General features: G+C 63.7%; 2 protein-coding genes across 2 annotated transcripts; both read right to left on the bottom strand.

The window, feature by feature from the left end:
* Nucleotides 1-1,112: 1,112 nt before the first annotated feature.
* CPT1B (carnitine palmitoyltransferase 1B) lies at nucleotides 1,113-14,237 on the bottom strand. The gene is made up of 26 exons (XM_062492571.1): nucleotides 14,097-14,237; nucleotides 13,860-13,999; nucleotides 13,224-13,395; nucleotides 12,673-12,774; nucleotides 12,442-12,579; nucleotides 11,820-11,897; nucleotides 11,618-11,725; nucleotides 11,124-11,208; nucleotides 10,784-10,979; nucleotides 10,106-10,291; nucleotides 8,996-9,101; nucleotides 8,079-8,195; nucleotides 7,835-7,999; nucleotides 7,450-7,584; nucleotides 6,560-6,712; nucleotides 5,794-5,907; nucleotides 5,468-5,560; nucleotides 4,929-5,014; nucleotides 4,122-4,388; nucleotides 3,783-3,964; nucleotides 3,107-3,247; nucleotides 2,377-2,454; nucleotides 2,061-2,155; nucleotides 1,788-1,979; nucleotides 1,397-1,502; nucleotides 1,113-1,180 (listed from the first exon to the last, which is right to left on the bottom strand). Exons 1-26 carry the CDS (start codon nucleotides 14,235-14,237, stop codon nucleotides 1,113-1,115), a joined length of 3,444 nt encoding a protein of 1,147 aa, XP_062348555.1.
* A 2,980-nt stretch (nucleotides 14,238-17,217) lies between these two features.
* CHKB (choline kinase beta) lies at nucleotides 17,218-23,864 on the bottom strand. The gene is given in 10 exon segments (XM_062491484.1): nucleotides 17,218-17,335; nucleotides 17,703-17,784; nucleotides 18,226-18,323; nucleotides 18,402-18,510; nucleotides 19,915-19,999; nucleotides 20,072-20,130; nucleotides 20,591-20,695; nucleotides 21,145-21,283; nucleotides 21,286-21,484; nucleotides 23,756-23,864. Coding segments are annotated over 9 exon segments (903 nt in total). The 5' UTR covers nucleotides 21,455-21,484; nucleotides 23,756-23,864; the 3' UTR covers nucleotides 17,218-17,278.
* Between the last annotated feature and the right edge of the window lie 741 nt (nucleotides 23,865-24,605).

Genomic DNA, 24,605 nt, shown 5'->3' with positions numbered 1-24,605 from the left:
ACATGGGGACACAGGGACAGTGGGGGAACATGGAGACTTGGGGGATATGAACGGCATATGGGGGCCACGGGGACATGGGGTCATGGGCACACAGGGACAGGTTGATATGGGGACATGGTGGGCACAGACGGGGGCATGGGGATGAGGGGACACAGGAACATGCGGGTCACGGGGACACAGAAATTGGCTGAGACCCTAGAGGCTGCCTTGGGGACACGCCATCCCTTGGGGTCACCTCTGTCCTGGGGACACCTGTGGTTGTGTCCCCCCTCCATCCCCCCGTGGGGAGCTCGGGGGTCACGCGGGGCTGGGAGTCCCCAATCCCCTGTCGGTGTCACCTGTGGAGCGCAGACACAGTGAAGGGACACGGGAGGGTCCCGGTGCTTCGGTCACTTTATTGGGGGTCCCGGTGTTGAGGGGCTGGGAGTGGTTCAGGGGTTGGAGAACAGGGGATGGGAATTGGGGTGCAGGACAGGGATTTGGGGCACTGGATTTGGGATGGGGGGCAGGATGTGGGGTTGGGGGCAGGGGTGCAGGAATTGGGGGGGCTGGAGGTGGGATTGGCGGGTTGGGATTTGGGGGCAGGACTCAGGGTTAGGGGACAGAGTGTGGGGCAAGGATACGGGGTGTCAGGGGCAGGAGGTGGGATTTGGGGGACAAGACAGTGGGGGCAGAACTGGGAGAAGAGTTTGGGATCTGGGATGGGGATTTGGGGGGCAGGAGGTGGAATTGGGGCAGGAGGTGAGATTTGGGGGGCAGCGCAGCAGGGGTAGGATTGGGAGCAGGGATTGGGGTCTGGGATAGCAGGTTGGGGTTTGGAGGACAGGAGGGAGAATTGGGCGGGCTGGAGGTGGGATATGAGGGGCAGCACAGCGGGGGCAGGAGTGGGAGAAGGGATAGGGATCTGGGACAAGGGGTTGGGGTATGGGTGACAGGAGGTAGGATTTGAGGGCAGGAGGTGGGGTTTGGGGGGCAGCACAGCAGGGGAAGGATTGGAAGCAGGGATTGGGGTCTGGGATGAGGGGTTGGTGTTTGGGGGAAGGATGCAGGGTGAGGTCAGGCTCCAGGGTCGTGGGGCAGTACAGGAGCTGGGGGCAGCCATGGGGGCCCCCCTAGGCCGGGTATTTGCAGACGAAGGGTTTGCGCTCCCCACAGGCCTCGCCCTCCCAGGCCATGAACCCTGCAGGGACACGATCCGGAGTTGGGACAGGGGACACGCGGGACACTGTGACAGCCCCAGAGCCTCCCTGACACCCCCTGAGCCCCCTTGAGCCTCCTTGGCACCCCCTGACCCCCCCAACCCTTGGGTCCCTTCACCAGCTGATCCCTCCAGTGTGGCACAGGGCTGTCCCCAGGGCCATTGTCCCCAGCCCTGGTTCCCCAGTGTCCCCCTCACCTGCGGAGTCCTCCAGGGCGATGCAGGGATGTCCCTTGGGGCCATCGTCCCCCTCCCAGGCCCAGTACTGCCGCGGGGAACCGTCAGCCCAGAGCCAGCCCTGGCGCTGTGACAGGGGCAGGACACGCGGGTGAGACAGGGGACAAAGGGGACACACGGGACAGGGGGGACACAGGATGGATGGGACAGGTGGGACAGGTGACAGCACATGGTGCAGACAGGCAGCACTGCACGTAGGGCTCAGGACACCAGGATGGGACATCAAGGTGTGGCAGGGCGGAGTCAGGGCGGGTGGGGGTGCAGGGACCGCAGGTAGCCCTGCAGGCAGGGTCAGGCGAGGGACACCAGGATGGGGACGTCAAGGTGTGGCAGACAGGTACAGGCACAGCACACTCAGGTGGCGCACCCGCCGGTGCAGCCCGATCCAGACGCTCTCCTCCTTCTCCCTCTCCCTCTCTTTCTCCCCCTCCTCGTCGTCCTCTCCCCGCCGCGGCCGCCGGGCGATGAAGGCGGCGAGCGCCTGGTGCTCCTCGGGGCTGTGCAGCGACGCCAGGTGGCCCCCGCGGGTGGCCTGGCACCACGCCTGGGGACAGCGCCACTTCCAGTGGGAGCCCGGGGGTTTGGGGAAACCCCCGGAGCCCCCCCATTGCCTCCCAGCACCCACCTCAGCCCTCCTCCAGCTCAGATGCTGCCCGAAGTAGCCATAGCAGTGTCCTTCGAAGGACAGCCACCCCCGGGGACACCTGGTGGCCTGAGCTCCTGAGGGGACGACAAGGGGTGTCACCGCGATCCCCCCAAATCCGGCTGGAGCCCAGCGGGGGCTGGGTCAGAGCAACCCCTGTTTAGGGGGCTGAGGCTGGGGACATGGGATGGGGGTGAGGGCAGGGAGCAGTTTGGGAGTCTCAGGGTGCAGTTGGAGGGGATCAGGGTGCAGTTTGGGGGTCTCAGGGTGCAGTTTGGAGGGATTTTGGGGGTCTCACCCGGTAGGTAGGGGGGCAGCACCAGGCACCCCAGCAGGCAGAGCCCCAGGAAGGCGGCGGGACCCATCCTCACCCTTCCTGCAACAGGGGTGAGGGGGGGAGGGGGGGGCGGGGAAGCTGCAGGGGGCGCGGGAGGTGGCCGGACAACCTCCCCTGCCCCAGCACCGACCCCTGCAGCCCCCACTGCTACCCCAACGCCTCCCACCCCATCACCTCCTCCAGCACCCCCACCACCCTCACTCCAGGACGCCCCCAGGAATCCCCCAGCACCCCCAGCAGCCCCCAGCCTCCCGGCACCTCACAGCTCCCGCAGGGGCCCCGGCTGAGCGGGACAGGGCCACCCCAACCCTTTATAGGCCCCGAGCGGGAGTAGGGTGCGGGGGGGGCGGGTCGGGAGCACCCACTCGTGGAGCCCCGCTGGCGCCGCATCAAAGGGACAGGTGACGCTGGCACCCACCCGCGCCACTGCCTTGGGCACCCCCCAGACACCCATCCCGGCCCCCCCCGAGTCCCCCGGGTGCTGCCAGGACAGGAACCCCCGGGGAGACTGGGCTGTGCTGGGGACATCGCCAGCCCCGTTGGTGTCACCGGGGTCGCCTGGCGGGTTCTGGGGTCACCCCATGGGGGAATGGGGGTCACCCACCGGCCCCGGGACGGGCACGGAGCTGGGGGGTGGACACCGGGGGACATAGGAGGGGACAGGGGCCATCCCCGGGGCGGGGGAGCCCACCCTGAGTGTGGACGGGGGCGGTGAAGTTGCCGGGGGTACCGGGCTGGGGTGTGGTCAGATCAGGGTCTGATAAGGGAGGGGGCGGCCGAGGACGACACGGATCGAGGGACACGGACCGAGGGACAAACAGAGGGACACGGACTGAAAGACAAAACAAGGGACAGAAAGAGGGACACAGACTGAGGGTCACAGATAGAGGGACACGGACCCAGGGACGCGGGCCAAGGGATAAAACAAGAGATAGACAGAGGGACACGGACCGAGGGACACGGACGCTGCTCACGGTCCGGGGTCCCAGCACTGCTCACCCAGCACCCACTGGTGACCCCGGTGTCCCCACGGCACCCAGGACAGTCCCGGTGCCAGCTCCAAGACCTCCTGGGGACTCCGGGGAGGACACAGCCCCAGCGTGGGGACAGCGGGCACCCCGATAGGCAGTCGGGATGATGAATGGCACCCCAATGTGGGGTCGGGGTGTGGGGCACAACCCGTGTACTGGGGGGTGACTGACCCCATGGGACGCTCCCGAGGTGGGGAGATTCCCGTGGGGACGGAGTCTCTGTCCCTGTTCCAATCCTGTCCTCTCTCCCGGGGGTGTCCTCGGTCCCTGTCCCCGTCCTGTCCCCTCTCCCGGGGGTGTCCCCGGTCCCCGTGCCCGACCTGGCTCCTCTCCCACCAGTGGCTCCGTGCTGGCGGCGCCGGGCGGGTGCGGGTGGTGGCGGCAGGGAGGGAGGGAGGGGACAGTGCCAGCGCAGTGCCACCCGGGGCGCGGTGACCCCCAGGCCGGACACGGCCCAAGGGCTCTGCGCAGGGCCCGCCCGTGCCGCCGTGCCCCGCTGCGCACCCCCGTCACACCGGCTGCGGAGTGGGCACGGGGATAGGTGCGGATCGGCAGGATGGGAATGGGCAACAGGTCCGGGGATGGGAGGGAGTACAGGGATGGGAATGGGCACAGGTCCGGTGATGGGCATGGATCGCCGGGATGGGCATGGATCAGTAGGATGGGAATGGGTACAGATCCGGGGACGGGCATGCATCGCCGGGGCGGGCATGGATCAGTAGGATGGGAATGGGTACGGATCTGACGATGGACACGGGCATGGGGATGGGCACAGGCACGGGTCCAGGAATGAGCACGGATCTCTGCAATGGAAATAGGTATGGATCCGGGGATGGGTACAGGTCCGGGGATGGGTATGGATCAGCAGGATGGGAGTGGGTACAGATCCGGGAATGGGCACGGGGATGGATGCGGATCACCGCGATGGGCACGGACACGGGTCTGGGGATGGGTGTGGGTCCGGGAACGGGCACGGATCTCCAGGATGGGCACGGATCATCGGGATGGGAATGGGTACAGATCCAAGGATAGGCATGTATCTCCAGGATGGGCATGGATCTTCAGGACAGTCACGGATCACCAGGATGGGGACAGGTATGAATCCGGGGATGGGCACAGGTCCAGGGATGGGTGCGGACCAGCGGGATGGGCATGAATCTGGGGATGGGAATGGATATGGATCTGGGGACAGGCACAGATCACTGGATCAGGGACACAGATCACTGGAATCAGCCCCAGAAATGGTGCTTTTGACACTTTTGCAGTGCCCTGGCTGGTGCCCACCGCACCCCCCATCAGGACACCCCATGGATGTGCCCCTGGCACCCCATGGGTGCAGCACTCCCCGGACGCCCCCGGGGGTCCCACCCCCATGGCACAGAAGGGTCACATCAAGAGCCTTTATTGGGAGCAGGTCCAGGGAAGCAACCCCGGCCCCTCAAAATCCCGGGCTTCTGCGGCCCCCCCCCCCTCCCCGGTCACTTCCCGGCCTCAGTGGGGGGTTTGTCGAAGAGCCCCGCGATGTCCAGCATGGCCTGTCGGATGTTGCGGCCAAAACGCTGCGAGTCCTGCGGGCAGTACCCCTCAGAGCCTTCAGCCCCGGGGTGGCACCGGGACCCCCGTTCCCCTCCCCCCCCGCGAGCGGGATCCGAACCCCCAGAGTGGGACCTGAATGCCCAAGGTGAGACTTGAACCCCCCATGCCCACCCTGGGGCACCCCCTGAGCTGTGGGACCCTCAGCATGGCCTGCAGCACCTCTGGTGGGGTGAGGGTCCCACAGGGGGTGAAAGGGAGGAGGTGGGGGGTCTAAAGGGGGGGGCTGAGATGGGGGTCCTAAAGGGGGGGACTGGGGTGGGAGTCCCAGAGGAAGAGGGGGGCGGCAGGTTGCAGCAGGGTCAGGATCAGAGTCAGGGGCTGTCCCAAACCCAGAGGTGACCCCAAGGAGAGCGACTGCAGCTCTGGGAGACCTCCATTGCTGTCCCCCTGTCCAGGGACCCCCCCTACCCCCGTGCCCCCCTCACCGTCTCGGGGCTGGAGAACTTGCTGGACACGTGGAAGGTGATGAGGTTCTCCCCGGCGATGATGTAAGACACCCCATAACCATCGTCTGCCACCTGCAGGGAGGGGAGGGGGCGAGGGCCCATGGGGAACCTGGGGCCACCTGGGCCACCCACCCAGGCTGTGGGGTTGGGGGTCACCCATGTGGGGCTGGGGGCTCCTGGTGTGGGGCACCCTGTGCTCAAATCCACGGGGGGGATGCAATACAGACCCCCACAGTCACCCCCGCACCCATTACCCTCCCCCCGGTGCCCTCCCCGGTGGTCTCCCGGTGCCCCCCGGAACTCACGGGGCCGAAGCCGCCGCCGCTGGAGACGTGGTCGGGGAATTTGTTGAGGTCGAACATCTTGAGCTGCTGCTGCGGGGTCTGGCTGGTGGAGAGGCGCCAGGGCTCCGCCAGCACCTGTGGGGCGGCTTGCTGCACCATGGGGCACCCCACTGCTGTGCCCCATGGCACCCCAAGGCACCCCACTGTGCCCCATGGCACCCCACTGCTGTGCCCCAGCCCCAGAGCAGGACTCCACACCAGGGTGTGGGTGGTAGTTCCTCTTTGGATCCCGCTGTGCCCTCCCGTGACCCCCCGGTGCCACTCTGTGTTCCCCCCGTACTCCTTGTGTCCCGTGTGCCACAGTAGCTCCATGTGTCCCCCCCTGCCCCTGCCTGTCCACCCCGTGTCCCTCAGTGCCAGCCAAGTGCGCTGTTCCTGCCGTGTCCCGTGTCACCCCCGTGTCCCTCGTGTCTCCCCATGTCCCCCTTGTGTCCCGTGTCTCTCAGTGCCACCCTCGTGTGCCGCTCCCACATTGTCCCTTTGTGTCCCTGTCCCGTGTCCCTCAGTGTCCCGTATGCTGGTCTCCCTATGTCCCCCCCGTGTCCCTGTCCCATCTCCCGCTTGTGCCCCCTTCTGTGTCCCCCCATGCTGCGTCACCCCCGTGTACCCCTGTGTCCCTGTCCCGTGTCCCCTCGTGTCCCTATCCCATGTCCCTGTCCCGTGTCCACTGTGTGCTACCCGCCCTGTGTTCCTGTCCCGTGTCCCCACCGTGTTCCCCCACACTGACCCTGGCCAGGAAGGGGCTCTGCGTGCCCAGGTACCGCGACATCAGGTAGAGGCAGAAGAGGTGGCGGTCAATGCCCGCGCCGGTCATGGCGAGCCGATAGAGCTGCTGGTGCTTCTCGGCTGCCGCCTTGAACAGCCGCTGCCGCTCTGAGCGCTGGGGGTGAACCCTAAACTGTACCCCAATGCACCCCAACACACCCCAAAACCTGCACCCCAATGCACCGCCCAAATCTGTACCCTGAACCAGTATCCCAAACCTGTACTTCAAACCTGCACCTTCAACAGCTGCTGCTGCTCCAAGCACTGGGGGACCAGGGTGAACCCCAAACTGCACCTCAAACCTGCACCCCAAACCATGCCCCAAATTTGCATCCCAAACCGTGCCCCAAACTGAACCCAAACCTGCACCCCAAATCTGTACCTTAAACAGCCACTGCTGCTCTGAGCACTGGGGGTGAATCCCAAATCTGCACCCCAAACTGTGCCCCATACTGCACTGGAAAACACCCCCCAAATCTGCACCTTGAACACCCTCTGCCACTCTGAGTGCTCAAACTGCACCCCCGACTGCACCCCAACACACTCCCCAAACCTGCACCCCCAACCTGTACCCCAAGTCTGCACCTTGAACAGCCACTGCTGCCCCTCTGCATCCTGAAGAGGGCTCGGAGGGCCTGAACCCCAAACTGCACCCCAAAGTGTGCCCTAAATCTGCACCCCAATCAGGCATCCACCAGCCTGTGAGGGACAGGAACATCTGCCAGGGATGGGGACCCCTGGAATGATAGGGAATCCCAGGAGGGCAAGGACTTCCGGGTCTGGTGCCTTTGTGGGGTCAGGGCCGTTCCTGAGGGACAGCCCGGTGTCCCCCAGTGTCCCTGTGTCACTCACGCTGCTCCGGGGGTCGGCCATGCTGCGCACAAAGGCCGTGGACTCGGAGGTGCAGGAGCGCACGGTCTCAGTGCGGCCCTCGCGGAACAGCCGTGTCATGGAGGCCTCATAGGTCAGGCAGAAGCAGCCCTTGTCCTGCAGGAATGACAGGGTGGGGATTATAGGATAGCCCTGGACTCATCCCATGGCCTGGTGGTGGTCACAGCCCACCTTGTCCTGGCCATGGGCTTGCCCTGCACTCATCCCATCCCATCCCATCCCATCCCATCCCATCCCATCCCATCCCATCCCATCCCATCCCATCCCATCCCATCCCATCCCATCCCATCCCATCCCATCCCATCCCATCCCATCCCATCCCATCCCATCCCATCGTTTCCTGTACCCGGAAGTGCGCAAGCTGCAGGGAGATCTGGATGAAGGCGTCGGGGCTGGTGCGGCAGCGTTTGATGAGCCCCTTGCCGAAGGTGGAGAAGGCAAAGCAGCAGAAATCCACATCCTCAGCCAGCGCCCGTGCCACCCGCAGTGACGCCTCGATGGCTGCCACCCCCTGGGGACATCACACGGCGTGGCACCATCACCTGTGCCCTCACCTGTGCCTGTCCCATCCCTGTTCCCCCGTCACCCACCTCGGGGGGGATGTCCCAATGCAGGCGCTGGGGGGGGCTCAGCTGCCGCCTGGGGTCCCCTTTGCAGTGCCCCCCCTCTGTGTACCCCAGCTGGAACTTGTCCGTGGCCAGCATGAACTGGGGGGGACACAGGACATTGGGGAGGGGGGTGATGCGATGACCCCTGGCCCCCCAAAACTCCCCATCCTACCATCCCATAACCCCCAGTGCCCCAATTCCACAACATGCCCAGACCCCAAACCCCATGACCCTCAACCCCCCATTCCATGACTGCCCCACCCCAAATTCCCAAGACCACTGATCACCCAATTCCGTGGCCCCCAGACCCCAAATTCCATGGCTCCCCAACACCCAAATCCCCAAAATCCCCAGTCCCTCCAATTCCATCATCCCCCCAACCCCAAATCCCCAAGTCCCCTGGCCCCCCAACCCCCCAATTTCATGACCTCACAATCCCCCCTGACTACCCCCAGGGCCCCAAACCCCTCTAACCCCCCAAACCTCCTGTCACCCCATCTCCCTGAGCCCCTCACCCCCCCCAATTCCCTGCCCTCACAGCCCCCCAGAATCCCAAACCTCACCCCACAGCCCCAGGCTGACCCCCCCCACATCTTCCACCCCACCCCAGAAGAGGGGTGCTCAAATGGGGGTCCCTAAATGGGGGTTCCCAAACTGGGGGTGCCTGATGTGGGCTCCCAGCCCTTGGGGTCCTCAACTGGGATTGCCCAGCTGGGGGTTCTCAGCCCTGGGATGCCAGGGGTGCCCCACCGTGGGTGTTACCACCCCAGGGGTGTCCCACTGGGGGTGTCCCCACACCGAGAGTGTTCCACTGGAGGTGTCCCCATGCCAGCAATGCCCCACAGGGGGTGTCCCCGCTCTGGATGTGCCTCACTAAGGGTGTTCCCACACTCCGGTACCTCCCAGAGGTGCCCCACGATGGGGGCGTCGGCCCAGGAGTGCTCAGCATTGGCCCCGACCTTGCCATTCTTGTAGACCACGAGCGTGAAGGACTTGTCAAACCAGCTAGGGGGGTGGCACCGGGGTTTGGGGGCGTTCGGGGGATTTTGGAGGGGATTTGGGGGAATTATTTGGGGGGGATTATTGGGGGGATTCCGGAGGAATCTGTGGGGGATCAGGGGAGGTTTCGGGGGGAAATTTGGGGGAGGTCGGGGAAGGACTGGGGGGCAATTTGGGGGCAGAGGGTACTGGGGGAGAAAGGGCAGGGGACACTGGCGGGGGGCTGAGGGCAAGGGGGGGATTTTGGGGGTTTGGGGGGCAGAGGGTACCGGGGGGGATTTGGAGAGATGGCAGGGGAGGATGAGGGGTTTGGGGGATCCGGGGGGGCGGGGTTGGGGGTGCCTGCTGTTTGTGGGAGCAGCAGGGATTGGGAATTGGGGGCCTGCTGGTGTTGGGGTGTCTGGGAATGGGTCTGGGGGTCTGGGATTGTAGGATAGGGGTGCTGAAGGTGCTGGGGGCAGGTTTGGGGTTCTGGGGGGAGGTGTGAGGCTCCACCAGAGATTTGGGGTGCCCATTGGTCACAGCAGCAGAGACGTGGGTGATTGGGGTCTGGGGGGTTCAAAGAGACTGGGGGGGTATCCCGGGGCCGTTTTTGGGGAACACACTGGTCGTAGCAGTGTCCGTGCAGCAGGGATTGAGGCTGGGTGGGGATTTGGGGTGTCTTTGGGTGTCTGTAGGTACTGGGTGAGGTTTTGGGGTGCCAGGGCTCTTTTTGGGGCATACACCAGTTATAGTATCAGGGATGGGGCTGGGTGGGGATTTGGGGTGTCTGTGGGTACCGGGGGTGGTTTTGGGATGCCAGGGCTGTTTTTGGGGCACACACCGTTCGTAGCAGCAGGGACTGGGCTGGGTGGGGATTTGGGGTGTCTGTGGGTACCGGGGGTGGTTTTGGGGGTGTTTGGGGGCACACAATGATCATAGCAGCAGGGATTGGGCTGGCTGGGGATTTAGGGTGTCTGTGGGTACTGGGGGAGGTTCTCGGGTGCCAGGGCTGTTTTTGGGGCACACACCGATCATAGCAGTGTCCGTGCAGCAGGGATTTGGCGTAGGCGTCCATGCAGCCGGGCCGGGCGGGCTCGTGGCCGTGCTCCTCCTCGTCCAGTGTCAGGAAGAAGGCCGCACGCTCGATGGCGTCCAGGGCCACCTTGTTGGGGCCGCGGCTGAAGAACCGCCCCCGCGCCTCGGCCCAGGGTACCCTGGGCACCCCCGGTCAGGGCAGAGGCACCCCGAGACCTCCGACCCCACTACCGGGGGGCATCGATGACCCCTCTGAGCCACCCCTACCCATGGGAATCGCAGGGCATGTCCTGCGTCCCTGTGCCCTCTTTCAGGGCCTGCAGTGGAAGACTGGGGACAGGGATTGGGACAGGACACCCTGGTGACCCAGGCTTCCCAATGCTCCTGGTGATCCCAGTATCTCCAGTATCCCCATTATACCCGGAGTTCCCAGGAGCCCATTGTGCGCAACATCCCCAATATTCCCAGTATGGCCATTATTCCCATAATTCGTGGGGTTCCTGGTGCTCCCAGGTGCCCAGTGTCCCCAGTGTCTCCAGAACCCCCATTATTCCCGGAGTTCCTGGTGCTCCCAAATGCCCAGTATCCCCATTATTCCCAGTATCTCCATTATTCCCGGAGCCCCCACCATTCCCACCAGTGATTCCCATCACTCCCGGTGTCCCGCACACCTTTCCCCGGCCGTGAGCGCCGCCAGCCGCTCCTCGCCGGGCTGGGGAGGGGAGGGATCATCCAGGATCCTCTGGAATTGCATCTCCAGGTCGGCGGGGGGCAGCAGCTGCCCCCCGTAGTAAAGCCACACTTTGTAGTAGCGGCCCTTGTGGTACACTGCCAGGTGTTTGCTGTCCGCCAGGTGCAGCAGCGTGTCTGGGGAGGGGACACGGCACGGCCATGGAGGGGCAGGGTGGCGGGGACCGCCATGAGGGACCCCCGGAGAGGTGCCACCCCCCTCTGCCCGGGGTGGTGTCACTCCCCCTCTTCCCGGAGCGGTGTCACCCCCCAGTCCTGTACCGGTCTCCTTGCCCGGGATGCGGGTGGTGTTGAACATCCGCTCCGACTGGTACGAACACATGGGGACCACTCCCAGCGCCATCATCTGGGGAGGGGACAGGTCAGGGGGGGTTGAGGGGGGTCAAGGGGGGCTGTGTCCCAATCACTGTCTCTGCCACCTCCCTGTTTGGGCCCCCCTGACAGCCCCATGGGGATGCTGCCCTGCTTTTGTCCTGCAGAGTTCTCCCTTCTCTCCCAGGGTCCCCAAAATCCACGGGATCCCCACAGTTCCCTCAGCCCCACGGGACCCCCAAACCCCCCAGTCCCGTGGGATCCCCCCCAACCCCTCAGCCCCATGGAATTCCCCCAAATTCCCCAGTCCCATGGGATCCACAAATCCCCGTTTCCCATGAAAGCCCCCAAGCCCCATTGGATCCCCCTGCCCCCCCCCCCCCCCCAGCCCCATGGGACCCCCCAAACCCCCTTAGCTCCATGGCACCCCTAAAGCCCCTCACCGGGGGAATCTCGCCCCGGTCCAGCCGCCGCCGGTAGAGCATGACCGCGTGCACCACGTTGGCCGCTCGCGCAGCCTGGATGGGGCTGGGGGTCACGTACAGGAAATCCTGGGGACAAGGGACACGGCAGGGGTCGTGGGTGATTCCGGGGGGCCCCAGGGAGGGGTTTGGGGGGCCCCCAGCACCCCCAGGATCCCCTTACCATGGCGTAGTAGTTGCTGTTGACCATGAGGGGGCTGCGGCCGCGCAGGTAAATGTACTCCTCCCACCAGTCACTGACCTGCGGGAATGGGGACGGGGACAGCGGGAGGAAGAAGCGCAGGGACAGGGATGGAGAGAGGGAATGCAGAAAAGTGACAGGGAGACAGGACAGAGATAGGGGACAGGGATGGGGAAAGGGATGGGGACAAGGGACAGAGGTAGGAACAGGAGTTGAGACAAGGAATGCGGACAGGAGACAGGGAAATGGGACAGAGACAGGGGACAGGAATAAGAATGAGGGGACAGGGACAAGGAGAGGGGACAGGAACGGGGATGGGGGACAGGGATAGGGGACAGGAACGGGGATGGGGGACAGGGATAGGAATAGGGACAGGGACAAGCGTTAGGAGACAGGGGCAAGGACAGAAGACAGGGGGAAGGGACAGAGATAAGGATGGGGACAGGAAACGGGACAGTGATGGGGTACAATGATGGACCCTCTGCCCCTCCTGCTCCACGAGATCCCAAATCCCTCCTCATGCTGCCAGTGGGGGACACTAGTTCCAAGGTTCCCCAAAGGCTGCAGGGTGTCCCCAGGGTCCCCCAGGTGTCCCCACACTCACATAGTTGGTTGTCCACCAGGATTTGAGGCGCAGGTACCGCTGGAGCCGCGGCGCTGTCTTCTCCTGGAATTCCTTGGCCAGCGCCTCCATCTCTGCATACTTGTCATCATCCAAGAGCGGCCGCACCGACTCCAGGTACTGTGGGGAGGGGACACGGGGTGAGGCCCTGCCACTCCACTGCCACCCACACTGTCATCCCACGGCCCCCCCAGCTCCACGGAAGTGCCATACCCGGGCGATGGTGGCTTTCACGGGGGGCACAGGCAGCTTGGGAAGGGAGCTCTGGAAGCTGTAGAGGAGGGGCTTGCGAATGGACATAATCTTCATCAGCGCCTGCAGGAGCAGCGGGACAAGGGATAGGGTGAGGATCTGTGGCTCACATGGATCCCAAAGAACTCCAGATACCCACGGATCCCAAAGAACTCCTGAGGAACCCAGAGCTCCCAAACCACTCCAAGCACTCACAGCTCCCAAAACTCTAACAGCTCCCATGACATCCAAAACCATCCAAAACTGCCACAGCTCCCCCATTTCCCACATCTCCATATCTCCCACAGCTCCCACATGTCCACATTTCCAAGTCTTCTACATCTTCCCATCTCCCACATCTTCCCCATCTCCACGTCTCCCACATCTCCCACATCTCCCCATCTCTCACATCTCCAGATGTCCCACATCTCCCACATCTGTACATCTACAGCTCCCAGATCTCCCACACCTCCCACATCTCCTCATCTCTCCATTTCCACATCTCCCACATCTCCCCATCTCCTGGTGCTCACAATCCACAGCCGGGTGCTGCGGCTCATGTGCCCGTGGGGCTCGAACATCCAGCCGTGGTAGGACAGCAGCAGCCGGAGCACCCTCCGGAACAGCAGCACAGCTGCCAGCCATGCCCCGGTGGAGAACACCACGGTGCTGACCACAGTCTGGGCCTGGGGGGTCAGTGCCTCGCTGGGGACACGCAGGGGACACGGGATGAGGGGTGGACATGTCCCCAAACTGTGGTCGTGGTGGGATCGCCAGAAAATGTCCCCAAGTGGGGCTGTGCCTGTGGGACATCCCCCCATCCCTGGGAATGTCCCCAAGTGGGGCTGTGCCTGTGGGACATCCCCCCATCCCCGGGAATGTCCCCGAGTGAGGTTCCCTAAGGGATATCCCCAAACGGAGATGTCACACACCTCCCGTGCGTTCTAGGGGTTGGGGTCCCTCTTCGGGACAAGGGGGACCCCTCGGGGTACAGTGCCCACGGGATGGGGATGTGCAGGGGTGGGGACCCCCAGGGTTGTCACAGGTTCCCATGGCCACGCTGGGGTCTGGGGGCTCTCCATGGGAGAGTGCAGCTGGGGGCTGTCCCCAGCACGGGAGGTGAGCGGTGGCCCATCCCCGTGGCCCATCCCGGCATGCTCCGTGCCCACCTGCGGGGCAGCCAGTGCTGGATGCGGGCAATGAGCCCCAGGGACGGATCCACCTGGCAGTAGCAGGAGCCGGCGGTGGCCATCACCACCACCATCCAGCTGGAGGGCGACGCGGGGTACACGCCGGTCAGGAAACTGTTCTGTGGGCACAGCGCGGTCAGAGGGGTGACAAAGGGTGGGGGGGGGGGGGGGGGGGGGGGGGCTGGCGGGGGAGGGGACACGGGTGGCCGAGCCCACCTTGGCGCGGACCAAGCGCTTTTTCCAGGAGTGGACGGCGGCCAGGTAGAGCTGGCGCACGGCCTCGCGGCTCAGATGGAAGTCCAAGCCCTCGGGGGTGACCGTGAACTGGAAGGCCACGGCCTGGTGAGCCTCCGCCATCCTGGGGACCCGCTGGTGACACCTGCGGGGGGACACCGGAGCTATGGGCACGGGGACGCCACCCCCGGCACGGGACCCTGGAACGGAGAGGGGGTGACCCCGCGACAAGGGGCGGCACCGGGAAGAGGGCAGCGGGTCTCCCGGGGGCGGTGCGAGCTCCGCGGGATCCCCCCAGCCCATGTCACCGCGGTAGCACAGCAGCGTCACGTGGCGCTGGCCCGGTGCCCACTGAGGGAAGGGTCAGCGCCGTCACCACCGCCAGCTCCGGCCCCAGAGGCGACATCGGGGAGGACACCCCAGCCTCTGCCCACGGCCGGATTCCGACACCTGCCCCCGCGTGTGGCACACGCTGTCCCCCGCCCTGTGTCCCCTGCACACGCTCGTCCCCGTGTCCCTTGCGGGAATGCGGGAGAGGAGGCACAGACACAGCCGGGTGGCTCTGGGGTGTGACAAAATCACTGTGTCACCACCGGGTTGGCAACGCCAGGGGGGCTTGGGGTGCCACAAAGTCACTGTGTCACCACGGGAGTCCCTGGAGACCCCTCCCACTCCGGGGGTGCCCCACAACGCCCCAGCTCTGCGACACCCCCCGGTGTGGGCACAGCCAGTGCCAAGCCCAGGGAGCCCCCGGGTCGGGGGAGGGGGTGATGACACTCCTGTCCCCAACACTAGCGGGGAGCTCCGGGCGCCTTTCCCACGGGTGGCCTTGGGCTGAGGTCAACAGCCACAGCTGGGCAGGACTCGGTCACACCGGGGTGGCTGTGCCCTCGTGGCATCACCTGGCCTGGCACGGCACTGATGGCACGGCACGGCACGGCTGGGCGTTAACTCACGACCCCCAGCCCTGCAGGGCTCCGTGACACTGCCCGGTGAGCGTCGCCACTTCTTGTCACCCTGCATGGCACCGCACGGTGTGGCTCGGATGGCACAGCCCGGCCTGGCCTGGCACTGCTCACCCCCGCGTGTCCCGTGGTCACCGCCCCGGTGTCCCCACGATGTCCCGCCCCACCCAAGGTCACCTCGTGTGGCCGGGCCCTGCTCCGGGTGGGGGTTGGCGGGGCCGGGACCCCCGGAGGGGACGCCCCGAGGGGACCCGCGGAGGGGACCCCCGACCACGCGGGGGGCGGGGGGGCGCGGGGATCGCTCCCCACGGACACGCGTGGGGGACCCGGCACCGGCAGCGATGCCACGGGGATGGACGGGGGGAGGGTCTAGGGTACCGGGGGTCCCCGTGCGCGCCCCCTCCCCGGGCCACGGTACTTGCCTGAGGGGCGCGGGGGGCGGTGGCTCCGCGGGACGGCGGCTCCTGCGGCCGCGGCAGCCGCCAGCCGGTAACCAGACACCGGTGGAGGGCGGGCGGGACGGACCCGGGCGGCTGCGGCACCGCTCCGCCCTTGGGGGGACCGCGACACCCGGGGGGACCCCGACACACCGAGACGGGGACCCCGACACACGGGGGGAACCCCGACACACCCGGGAACACCCAGACCCCGGGGCGGGACGCTTGTCCCGGGATACGGAGCGGTGTCCCTGGGAACGCAACATGCCGGGGCAGGATAGGAATGGCCGGGCCTGGGGACACCAGGTTACGGTGTCGGGACAAGGACCGGCGACCCCGGGACACGGAGCCCGACATTCCGGGGGTTCCCATCCCGGGACAGGGATGGACATCCCGGAATGAGAACTGGCATCCCCGGGGGATGGGGCATCATCAACAGCTCAGGCCAAGGAACGTCATGGCAGGGGGACAGCGGGGACTCCCCAGGGGACAGCGAGGACACCGAGGGAAGAGTGGCAGTCCCAGGGGGATCCTGACATCCTCGGGGAGAGCCACATCCCGGGACAGGGACACACATCCTGGGACAGGAACACATCCTGGGACAGGGACCCGCATAAGGGACAGGGACAAGAGCCCGGGACAGGGACACAGACCCTCATCAGGGACACACATCCCGGGACAGGGACACATCCCTGGACAGGAACACAAGCCCTGGGACAGGGACATGAACCCAGGACAGGGACAACGACAGTGGCTCTGCCATGAGCTCCGGGGGCTCCACGTGCTCGTGCCCGGGGCAGTGGCTGCTGTCCCTGTCCCCTGTCCGCTGCCTGCCACCTGCCCCGTGCCCTGCCTGGCGCCTGGTTGTCACCTGCCCGACCTCTGGCCCCCGTCCCGGTTGTCAACTGCCCATCACCTTGAGTGTCACCTGCCTGTGCCCTGCCCATTCCCTGCCCTCTGTCCTGGCTGTCCCCTGCCCGCTGTCTCGGTTGTCCCCTGGCTATCCTTTGCCCCCACCCTGAAGGGACATGGGGAAGGGTCTCCAGAACCCCAAAGAGCGCCCCTGCACTCCAAAGTCACTCCCTGTGTCCCTCGTCCCCTCCCCCCCAGCCCCACCGTCCGACGGCGATTGGGGGTTCGGAGGGGCTGGATTGGCGGCTGGGATTTGGGGAGGGGGATTTGTGGGGTGGGATTTGGGAGGGGCTATTTGGGGTGGGATTTGAGAAGGGGGGAATTTGGGGTGGGATTTGGGAGGGGGGATTTTAAGGGGATGGAATTTTGGAGCGGGATTTGGGAAGGAGAACTCAAGTGCCGGCCCCAGCGTGGCTTTATTGGTCTGAGTTTTACATTCTGCTGTCGAAATTTGGGGGGCCCCGGGAGCCCCCCCGGCCCCAGAGCTGGGGGAGGGGGGGGGCAATGAGGTACAAACAGGGGTCCCCCACCCGCCTCTGCGACACCCCAAAACCTCCCCAAAAAAACCCATTACTGGCCAGGGGTGTGGATTTGGGGGTCCCCACGCCCCCCCTCCCCCCATCCCAAATCCCACCCTTCCGAGGGGGAGTTCCCTTCCCGGGGGGGGTCCCACCTCTGCTGCCGATTCCTGGGGTGCTGGGGGAAGGGGTTGCAGCCCACCCCAAACAGTTGTGGTGTCCCCCAAACTGTTCAGCTCCCCCCCCCAAACCGTTACCAACCCCCCCAACCGTTCCAACAACTCCCCAAAAAGTGCCCGAGGTGGGGGTGGGTTAGGATTTTGGGGTTCCTCTCAGGAGCAGCGGGCTTTGTGCTGGAAGTAGGCCTGAAAACGGCTCTGGGCGTAGTCCTGGGGGGAAAATGGGAAGGGGGGGGGAAATGGGGGGGGAATGGGAATAAAGGAGAAAAAATGGGGGAAGGGGGGAATGGGGGAAAAGTGGGGAAAAATGGGGGGAATGGGAGAGGAATGGGACAAAGGGGAGAAAAAAAAGGGGGGAATGGGGAAAAAGGGGGCATAAAGAGAATAAAGGGGAAATGGGGAGAAGAGGGGGGAGAAAAGAGGAGGGAGAAGAAGAAAAAATGGGGAGAAAAAAAAAGAAGGGGGAGGAAAAAGGGGGAAAAAGGGGGGAGAAGGGGGGACGAGAATTGTCAGGGGGTTGTGGAGCCCCCAAACTCCCCAGAAAAAGGGGGGAGACTCGGGGCCTCCCAGAGCTCACCAGGTAGCCAAAGTGGATGGTGGAGATCTTGGCCTGCACCATGGACCACAGCCCCCAGAAGAAATGTGAGGCCAGGGCAAAGCTGGGGAGGGGGACAAAGGGGGGGGTGAGACCCCAAAACCCTTCTTGTGCACCCCAAAAACACCCACGGGAGAGGGGGGGATAGGGAAAGGGAGCCTGGAGGGGTCTGGTGGGCACAGGGAGCCCAAACAGAGGCACAGAAACCCCCAAATTGGGGAACAAAGAAACCCAAATGGGGGCACAGAGAACCCCAAAAGTGGCACAGAAACCTCAAATGGGATCCCAGCCGCCCCGAACACAGCCCAGAGCCCCCAGAAGTGTCCTGGAGCACCCCAAAAGTGGCACAGAAACATCAAATGGAGGAACAAATACCCCAAATCGAGGCACAGAAATCCCAAAAATGTCACAGAGCCCCCAGATGGGATCCCAACCCCCCCTACACAGCCCAGAGCCCCCAGCAGTGCCCCGGGGCCCCCCAAAATCTCCCCAAGCCCCTCCAGACCGGTCAATCTCCCGCAGCATCTCCTCCTCAAGCTGCTCCTGCTCACGCTGCCCGCGCCGTCCCGAATCCTCGGCCAGGTAATGCCGGATGAAATGGAGCTGCAGAGCAGGGGGAGGGGCTGGGATCGGGGTCGGGACCACCCCCGGCCCCCAGGGACCACCCCGGGACCCCCAGACCTGCTGCTGGCGGCTGGGGTAGTGCTCGGGGTGCGCCTGGAAGAAGGGCCAGGAGTCGTGGCTGTAGCTGTAAACCCACTCGCAGAAGTGATTGCCCAGGTCAAAGCCCCTAAAACGGGAATGGGGTGTCAGCAGGGACCCCAAAACCATCGGGAGAGACCCCAAACACACTGGGAGAGGGACCCTAAATCACACTGGGAGAGGGGACCCCAAATCCCACAGCAGAACTGATTGCCCAGGTCAAATCCCTAAAACAGGGAGGGGGCATCATCAGGGACCCCTGGGATCCCAAAACCTACTGGAAAGAGACCCTAAACCCACTTGAGAGGGGGGACCCCAGATCCCATGGCAGAAGTGATTGCCCAGGTCAAAGCCCCTAAAATGAGGAGGGGGTGTCAGCAGAGACCCCAAATCCCATCGGGGAGGGACCCCAAACCCATCAGAGAAGGACCCCACTGGGAGGGGGGAGTGGGGGTCACCAAATCCCACCGGGAGAGGAGAGGGGTCCCCAAATCCCACTGGAGTGATGGAGTGGGGACAGGGGGACACCAAATCCCACCATGATCACAGAGCAGAGACGTGAAACCCCAAATCCCACTGGGGTCGTGGAGTTGGCAGGGGGGTCCCAAATACCACTGGGAGTTTGGAGAGGGCATCCCAAATCCCACAGGGCTCATGGAGGGATGAAGGGACTTGTGAGGGGGGCACCCCTAAATCCCACCAGGAGCAGGGAGCAGTGACTGGGAGATCCCAAATCCCATCAAGGCCATGGAATATGAGCAGGAAGCCCCCAAATCACAGTGGGATCAAGGAATGTGAGGGGGAAGCAGGGACCACCAGGGACCCCCAGAACCCTCCTGGGATGCCCCAAAACTCCCCCTGGGACCCAAAAATCTTCCAGGAAACCCCCAAAATCCTACAGGAGCAGGGACTTGTGAGGGGGAGCCCCTAAATCCCACTGGGATCATGGAGTGTGAGGGGCAGCAAGAATCCCCATAGGACCCCCAAAATCCCCTGGGACCAAAAAAATCTCCCAGGAGCAGGGACTTGGGAGGGGGGGCCCCTAAATCCCAGCAGGACCACCGAATATGAGTAGGAAGCCCCTAAATCCTACCGGGATCAAGGAATGTGAGGAACACCCCCCCCCCCAGAATCCCCATGGGACCCCCCCAGAACCTCCCTGGGACCCAAAAAGATCTCCCAAGATCAGGGACTTGTGAGTGGGAGCCCCTAAACCCCACTGGGATCATGGAGTGTGAGGGGCAGCAAAAATCCCCATAGGACCCCCAAAATCCCCCAGGGACCCCCCAGAACTCCCCCCGGGATCGCCCAAAACTCCCCAGGGACCCAAAAAATCTCCCAGGAACCCCTCAAAATCCTACAGGAGCAGGGACTTGTAAGAGGGAGCCCCTAAATCCCAGCGGGATCATGGAGTGTGAGGGGCAGCAGGGACCCCCAGGGACCCCTAAAATGCCTCGGGGACCCCCAGAACCCCCCTGGGACCCCCCCAGACCTGTAGTTGTAGCTGCTGTACTCGAAGTCGATGAGCATGAGCTGGTCCGAGGAGCCCTCGCGCCCCTCCAGGAGCAGGATGTTCGCTACGGGAATTTGGGATTTTGAGGGTATTTGGGGGGACCTAGAGGACAGGGCCACCCCCCGATGACACTCACCCTCCTGCACATCGTTGTGGCAGAAGACCACCGGGGACGGGGTGGACTCCAGCAAGTCCCTGAGGGACAGAGAGGGGTCAGGGGGGGGTGGGAGGAGCAGGGTGGTGACAAGGGGACAGCTCAGGGACAGGGATAGCATGGGGACAGCACAGGGGACAGCTCAGGGGACACACCAGGGACAGGGGGACAGCTCAGGGGACAGGGACAGGCCAGGGGACAGCCCAGGGGACATGGGGACAGGGGGGATCCCGGGATATGGGGACATGGGGGACACCAGGGATGTAGGGACAAGGGGGACATGAGAGACACAGGGGACATGGGGGACCTGAGACAGGGGACACCAGGGACACAGGAATAGAGGGACACAGGAGACAAAGGGGACAAAGGGGAGGACAGAACCACAGACACCCCAGAAGCTGCAGGAATGGCTGCCCTGGGGACCCCCTCCCCCCCCCGCCCCCTGCAAGGCCAGGAGTGGACAGCAGGGGACAGCCGGGCTGGGTGACAGGTGACAGTCACCTGAGGCTCCTCATCTCCTGCTCCAGGTTGTAACCTCGGAGCTGCTCCAGCTGCTCCAGCTGTGCCTGCTCTGGGAATGTCAGCTCGGATATCTGCTCCAGGTACCTGGGGACATGGGTACAGCGTGGGGACAGCCCCCCAAAACCCCCTGGCCACCCCAGGGTCACCCCAGGGCCACCCTGTGACCCCTCTGTACCATGGGACCTGCTGGAAGCAGCCAGGAACGCCCCAGGGATCTGGGCCTGGTGGGATTTGGAGTCCCCATTTCCTGCTCCCAGTGGGATTTGGAGTTCTCCCACCCCATTTCCCACTCCCAATGGGATTTGGGGTGTCCCCTCACCATTCCCTGCTCCCAGTGGGATTTGGGATCCCCACTCCCTGATCCCAATGGGATTTTGGAGTCTCCATTCCCTGCTCTCAGCAGGATTTGGGTCCCCCCACACCACTCCCTTATCCCAGCGGGATTTGGAGTTCTCCCGCTCCCTCTGGGATTTGGAGTGCTCCCTCATCACTCCATTCCAGGCTCCCATTAGGATTTGGGGTGCCCCCCTCACCACTCCATGGTCCCAAAAAGCCACTTGGGCTCCTTGTTGAAGGGCATGACCATCCCGTGGAACTGTGACATCTTTGCAGCAATCTCCCCGGACACCCGGGGGTCCCGCAGTTCCTCGGTGCGCAGCCGGCGGCTCTGGAGGAGGGGGGGGGGGGGCACTGCCAGTTTTGGGGTGCCCCCTGGTTGGGGAGAGGGTCAGGGTGGTCAGGGGGCACCCCAAATCCTACCGGGATGTACTGCTCCAGCCGGCCCTGTGGGAACACCCCGAAGAGGCGCGGCCCCAGCGCACGCTCGGCCAGGATGGCGAACATGACGCTCTCCAACACCAGCGAGTCCACGCCCTGCGGGGATGGGGTCAGGGGGGAGCCCCAGAAAATGGGAACCCCAAAACGGGAACACAAATAGGGACATCAAAACGGGGGCACAAAAACTGGACCATAAAATGGGACCTCCAAAAGGGTACCCCCAAAAAGAGGACACCAAAAATGGAGCAACAAACAGGGATCCCGAATCAGGACCACAAAAATGGGACACCCAAAAAGGGGACCCCAAAATGGGAACAGAAATAGGGACCCCAAAATGGGGCCACGAAAATGGGACACCAAATACGGGAGCACATATAGGGATACCAAAGTGGGGCCACAGAAAGGGGACCACAAATCTGGACACCAAAATGGCACCCTGAAAACAGGATACCAAAAATGGGGCCACAAAAACAGGAACTGGGAACCCAAAACAAGACCATGAAAACGGAACTCAAAACTGGGAACCCAAAACTGGACCACAAATAAGGATCACAAAAACGGAACCCCAAAATGGGGCCACAGAAACGGGAACCCCAAAACAGGAGCACAAAACAGGAGCACAAATAGGGACACCAACGTGAGGCCACAAAAACGGGAGCAGGAAATGGGACCTCAAAAAGGGCATCCCCAAAAACAGGACACCAAAAATGGGGCAACAAATAGGGACCCCGAATCAGGACCACAAAAACGGAACACCCAAAAAAGGGACCCCCAAAAAGGGACCAGAAATAGGGACCCAAAAATGGGGCCACAAATAGGGACCACCAAAAATGGGACACTCAAAATAGGAACCCAAAAACAAGACCCTGAATAGGGACACTAAAAACAGGAACCCAAAACAGGACCACAAAATAGGACCCCAAAAACGGACCACATGTTGGGGCTCCCAAAAAGGGACAACAAAATGGGACCACAAAAACGGGAGTCCAAAAACAGGAACCCAAAAATAGGACCATAAAAATGGGGCCACAAATACAGACCACAAAATGGGGCCACAAAAAAGGGACCCTAAATAGGGAACACAAAATGGGAACCGAAAAAGGGGCCACACATCGGGACCCCAAAAACGGGAACCCAAAAATAAGGCCACAAATAGGGACCCCAAAACGAGAAACCCAAAACGGGAACTCAAAACCAGGAACGCAAAACAGGGCCACAAATCAGGACACCAAAAATGGGACCACAAAAACAGGAACCCAAAGACAGGACCCCAGAAATGGAGCCACAAAAACAGGACCACAAATCTGGACCCCAGAAACGGGACCCCCCCAACTAGCACCCTGATAGCAGCACCCCAAAAGCAGCACCCCTGACACCAGGATCCCCATTTCAGTACCCCAAAAATGAGACCCCAAAAACAGGCCCCAAATCCAGCACCCCCAACACTGCCACCCCAAACAGTGGCACCCCAACCCCCCAAAAACTGGGACCCCCAAACCGGGATCCAAACCCAGCAACCCCAACCCAGTGGGAGGGCACCCAAAAATCCTAATCCTGGGGCGTCCTTTGAGGTTCACATGGGGTCTGGGGTTCCTTTGGGGTTCCCCTGGCTTTCCCATGGGGTTTGGGGTCTCAGGGGGCTCCTTTAGGTCCTCATGGGGTTTGGTGCTCCTGTGGGATTCGGTGTCCCAGGGGTCCTATGGGGTTCCCTTGGGGTTTGGGGGTCCTGGCGGATTCCCATGGGGTTTGGGGCCTGGGGGTTCATTTGGGGTGTGGCTGTCTCCTCACCTGCAGGATGGCCCTGGAACCCCCAATCCCAGAATCCCCCACTGAAGTGGGAAGGCACCCGAAAATCCCTAGTCCTCGGGGTGCTCTCTGGGGGTTCCCATGGGATTTGGAGTCCTGTGGGATTCCCATGGGGTTCCCTCGGGGTTCCCATGGGGTTTGGGGTTCCCTTGGGGTTTGGGATCTCAGGGGGTTCCCATGGGTTTCGGGATCTCAGGGGGCTCCCTTGGGGTTCCCATGGGGTTTGGGGTTCCCATGGGGCTCCCATGAGGTTCTCTTGGGATTTGGGGCTCCCATGAGGGACTTGTGTGGTTTCCTTGGGGTTCGGGATCTCAGGGGGTTCCCTTGGGGTTCCCAAGGGGTTTGGGGTCCTGTGGGATTCCTATGGGATTTCGGGTTCCCCTGGGGCTCCCTGTGGGGTTTGGGATCTCAGGGGGTTCCCTTGGGGTTTGGGGCTCCCAGGGGGTTTCCTTAGAATTTGGGGTTCCCATGGGGTTCCCTTAGAATTTGGGGTTCCCATGGGGTTCTCTTAGGGTTTGGGGGTTCCCTTGGGATCCCCACGGGATGTGGCTGTCCCCTCACCTGTAGGATGGCCCCATAGACGCGCAGCAGCACCTGCCGGGGCTCGTCCCCCACGCTCGGGATGTGCTCGGGCAGCGCACACTTGTACAGGAGGTTACTGAGCCCCCCACTGCGGGATTTGGGGGGGTCAGAGGGTACCGGGGGGACACCGGCACCGAGAGGACACGGGGGAACACGGGGGGACAGTGACATCCCCGCTCGGGGACAGTGGGGACAATGGATGGGGGACACTGGGAGAGGGACCGGGACACCAGTTCGGGGAAGACTGGAGACACTGGGGGACAGGGACACCAGTCCCGGGGGGACAACAGGGGGACAGGGACGCTGGTCCGGGGTGCGACTGGGAGGGGACATTGGTTCGGGGTGGGGCAACTGGAGGCACTGGGAGAGGGACAAGGGTCAGGGAAGGCAGCTGGGAGAGAGACGGACACTGGTCCGGAGGGCAAGCGTGGCCACTGGGAGGGACACCGGGCTACTGGTCATGGGGGTAACCGGGGACACTGGTAGGGACACTGGATGGGTGACAGAGACACCGGTCCGGGGGGGACTGGGGACACTGGGAAGGCGACAGGGACACCGGTCTGGGGGTAACTGGGGACACTGGGAGGGGGACAGGAACACCGGTCTGCGGGGCAACTGGGGACACTGGGAGGGGGACAGGAACACCGGTCTGCGGGGCAACTGGGGACACTGGGAGGGACAGGGAGGTGGCTGAACCCCAGGACGAGACCACCGCAGAGAGGGCGGGGGGGGGGGGGGGGGAGCGCCGCCTCTCGCTCGTTCCGTTCCCTACCTGACGGGCCAGATACCGAACTCCTCTGGGACGATGAGCTTCCAGGAGCCGGCCAGA

Source organism: Cinclus cinclus, chromosome 4, assembly GCF_963662255.1.
Source record: "Cinclus cinclus chromosome 4, bCinCin1.1, whole genome shotgun sequence".
In the NCBI taxonomy this organism is placed as follows: domain Eukaryota; kingdom Metazoa; phylum Chordata; class Aves; order Passeriformes; family Cinclidae; genus Cinclus; species Cinclus cinclus.
The sequence above is the reverse complement of the archived record's forward strand: the minus strand, read 5'-3'. Positions and strand labels throughout refer to the sequence as shown.

What these genes read in the sequence shown, in the direction of transcription:
- CPT1B (XM_062492571.1), bottom strand. Translation starts at nt 14,237, where the DNA reads ATGGCGGAGGCTCACCAGGCCGTGGCCTTCCAGTTCACGGTCACCCCC. An exon ending in TGCAGCTTGCGCACTTCCGG is followed by an intron (nt 7,585 to 7,834) that starts GTACAGGAAACG and finishes TCATTCCTGCAG; the next exon opens with GACAAGGGCTGCTTCTGCCT. An exon ending in GGCGGGTGCGCCACCTGAGT is followed by an intron (nt 1,503 to 1,787) that starts GTGCTGTGCCTG and finishes CCCCTGTCACAG; the next exon opens with CGCCAGGGCTGGCTCTGGGC.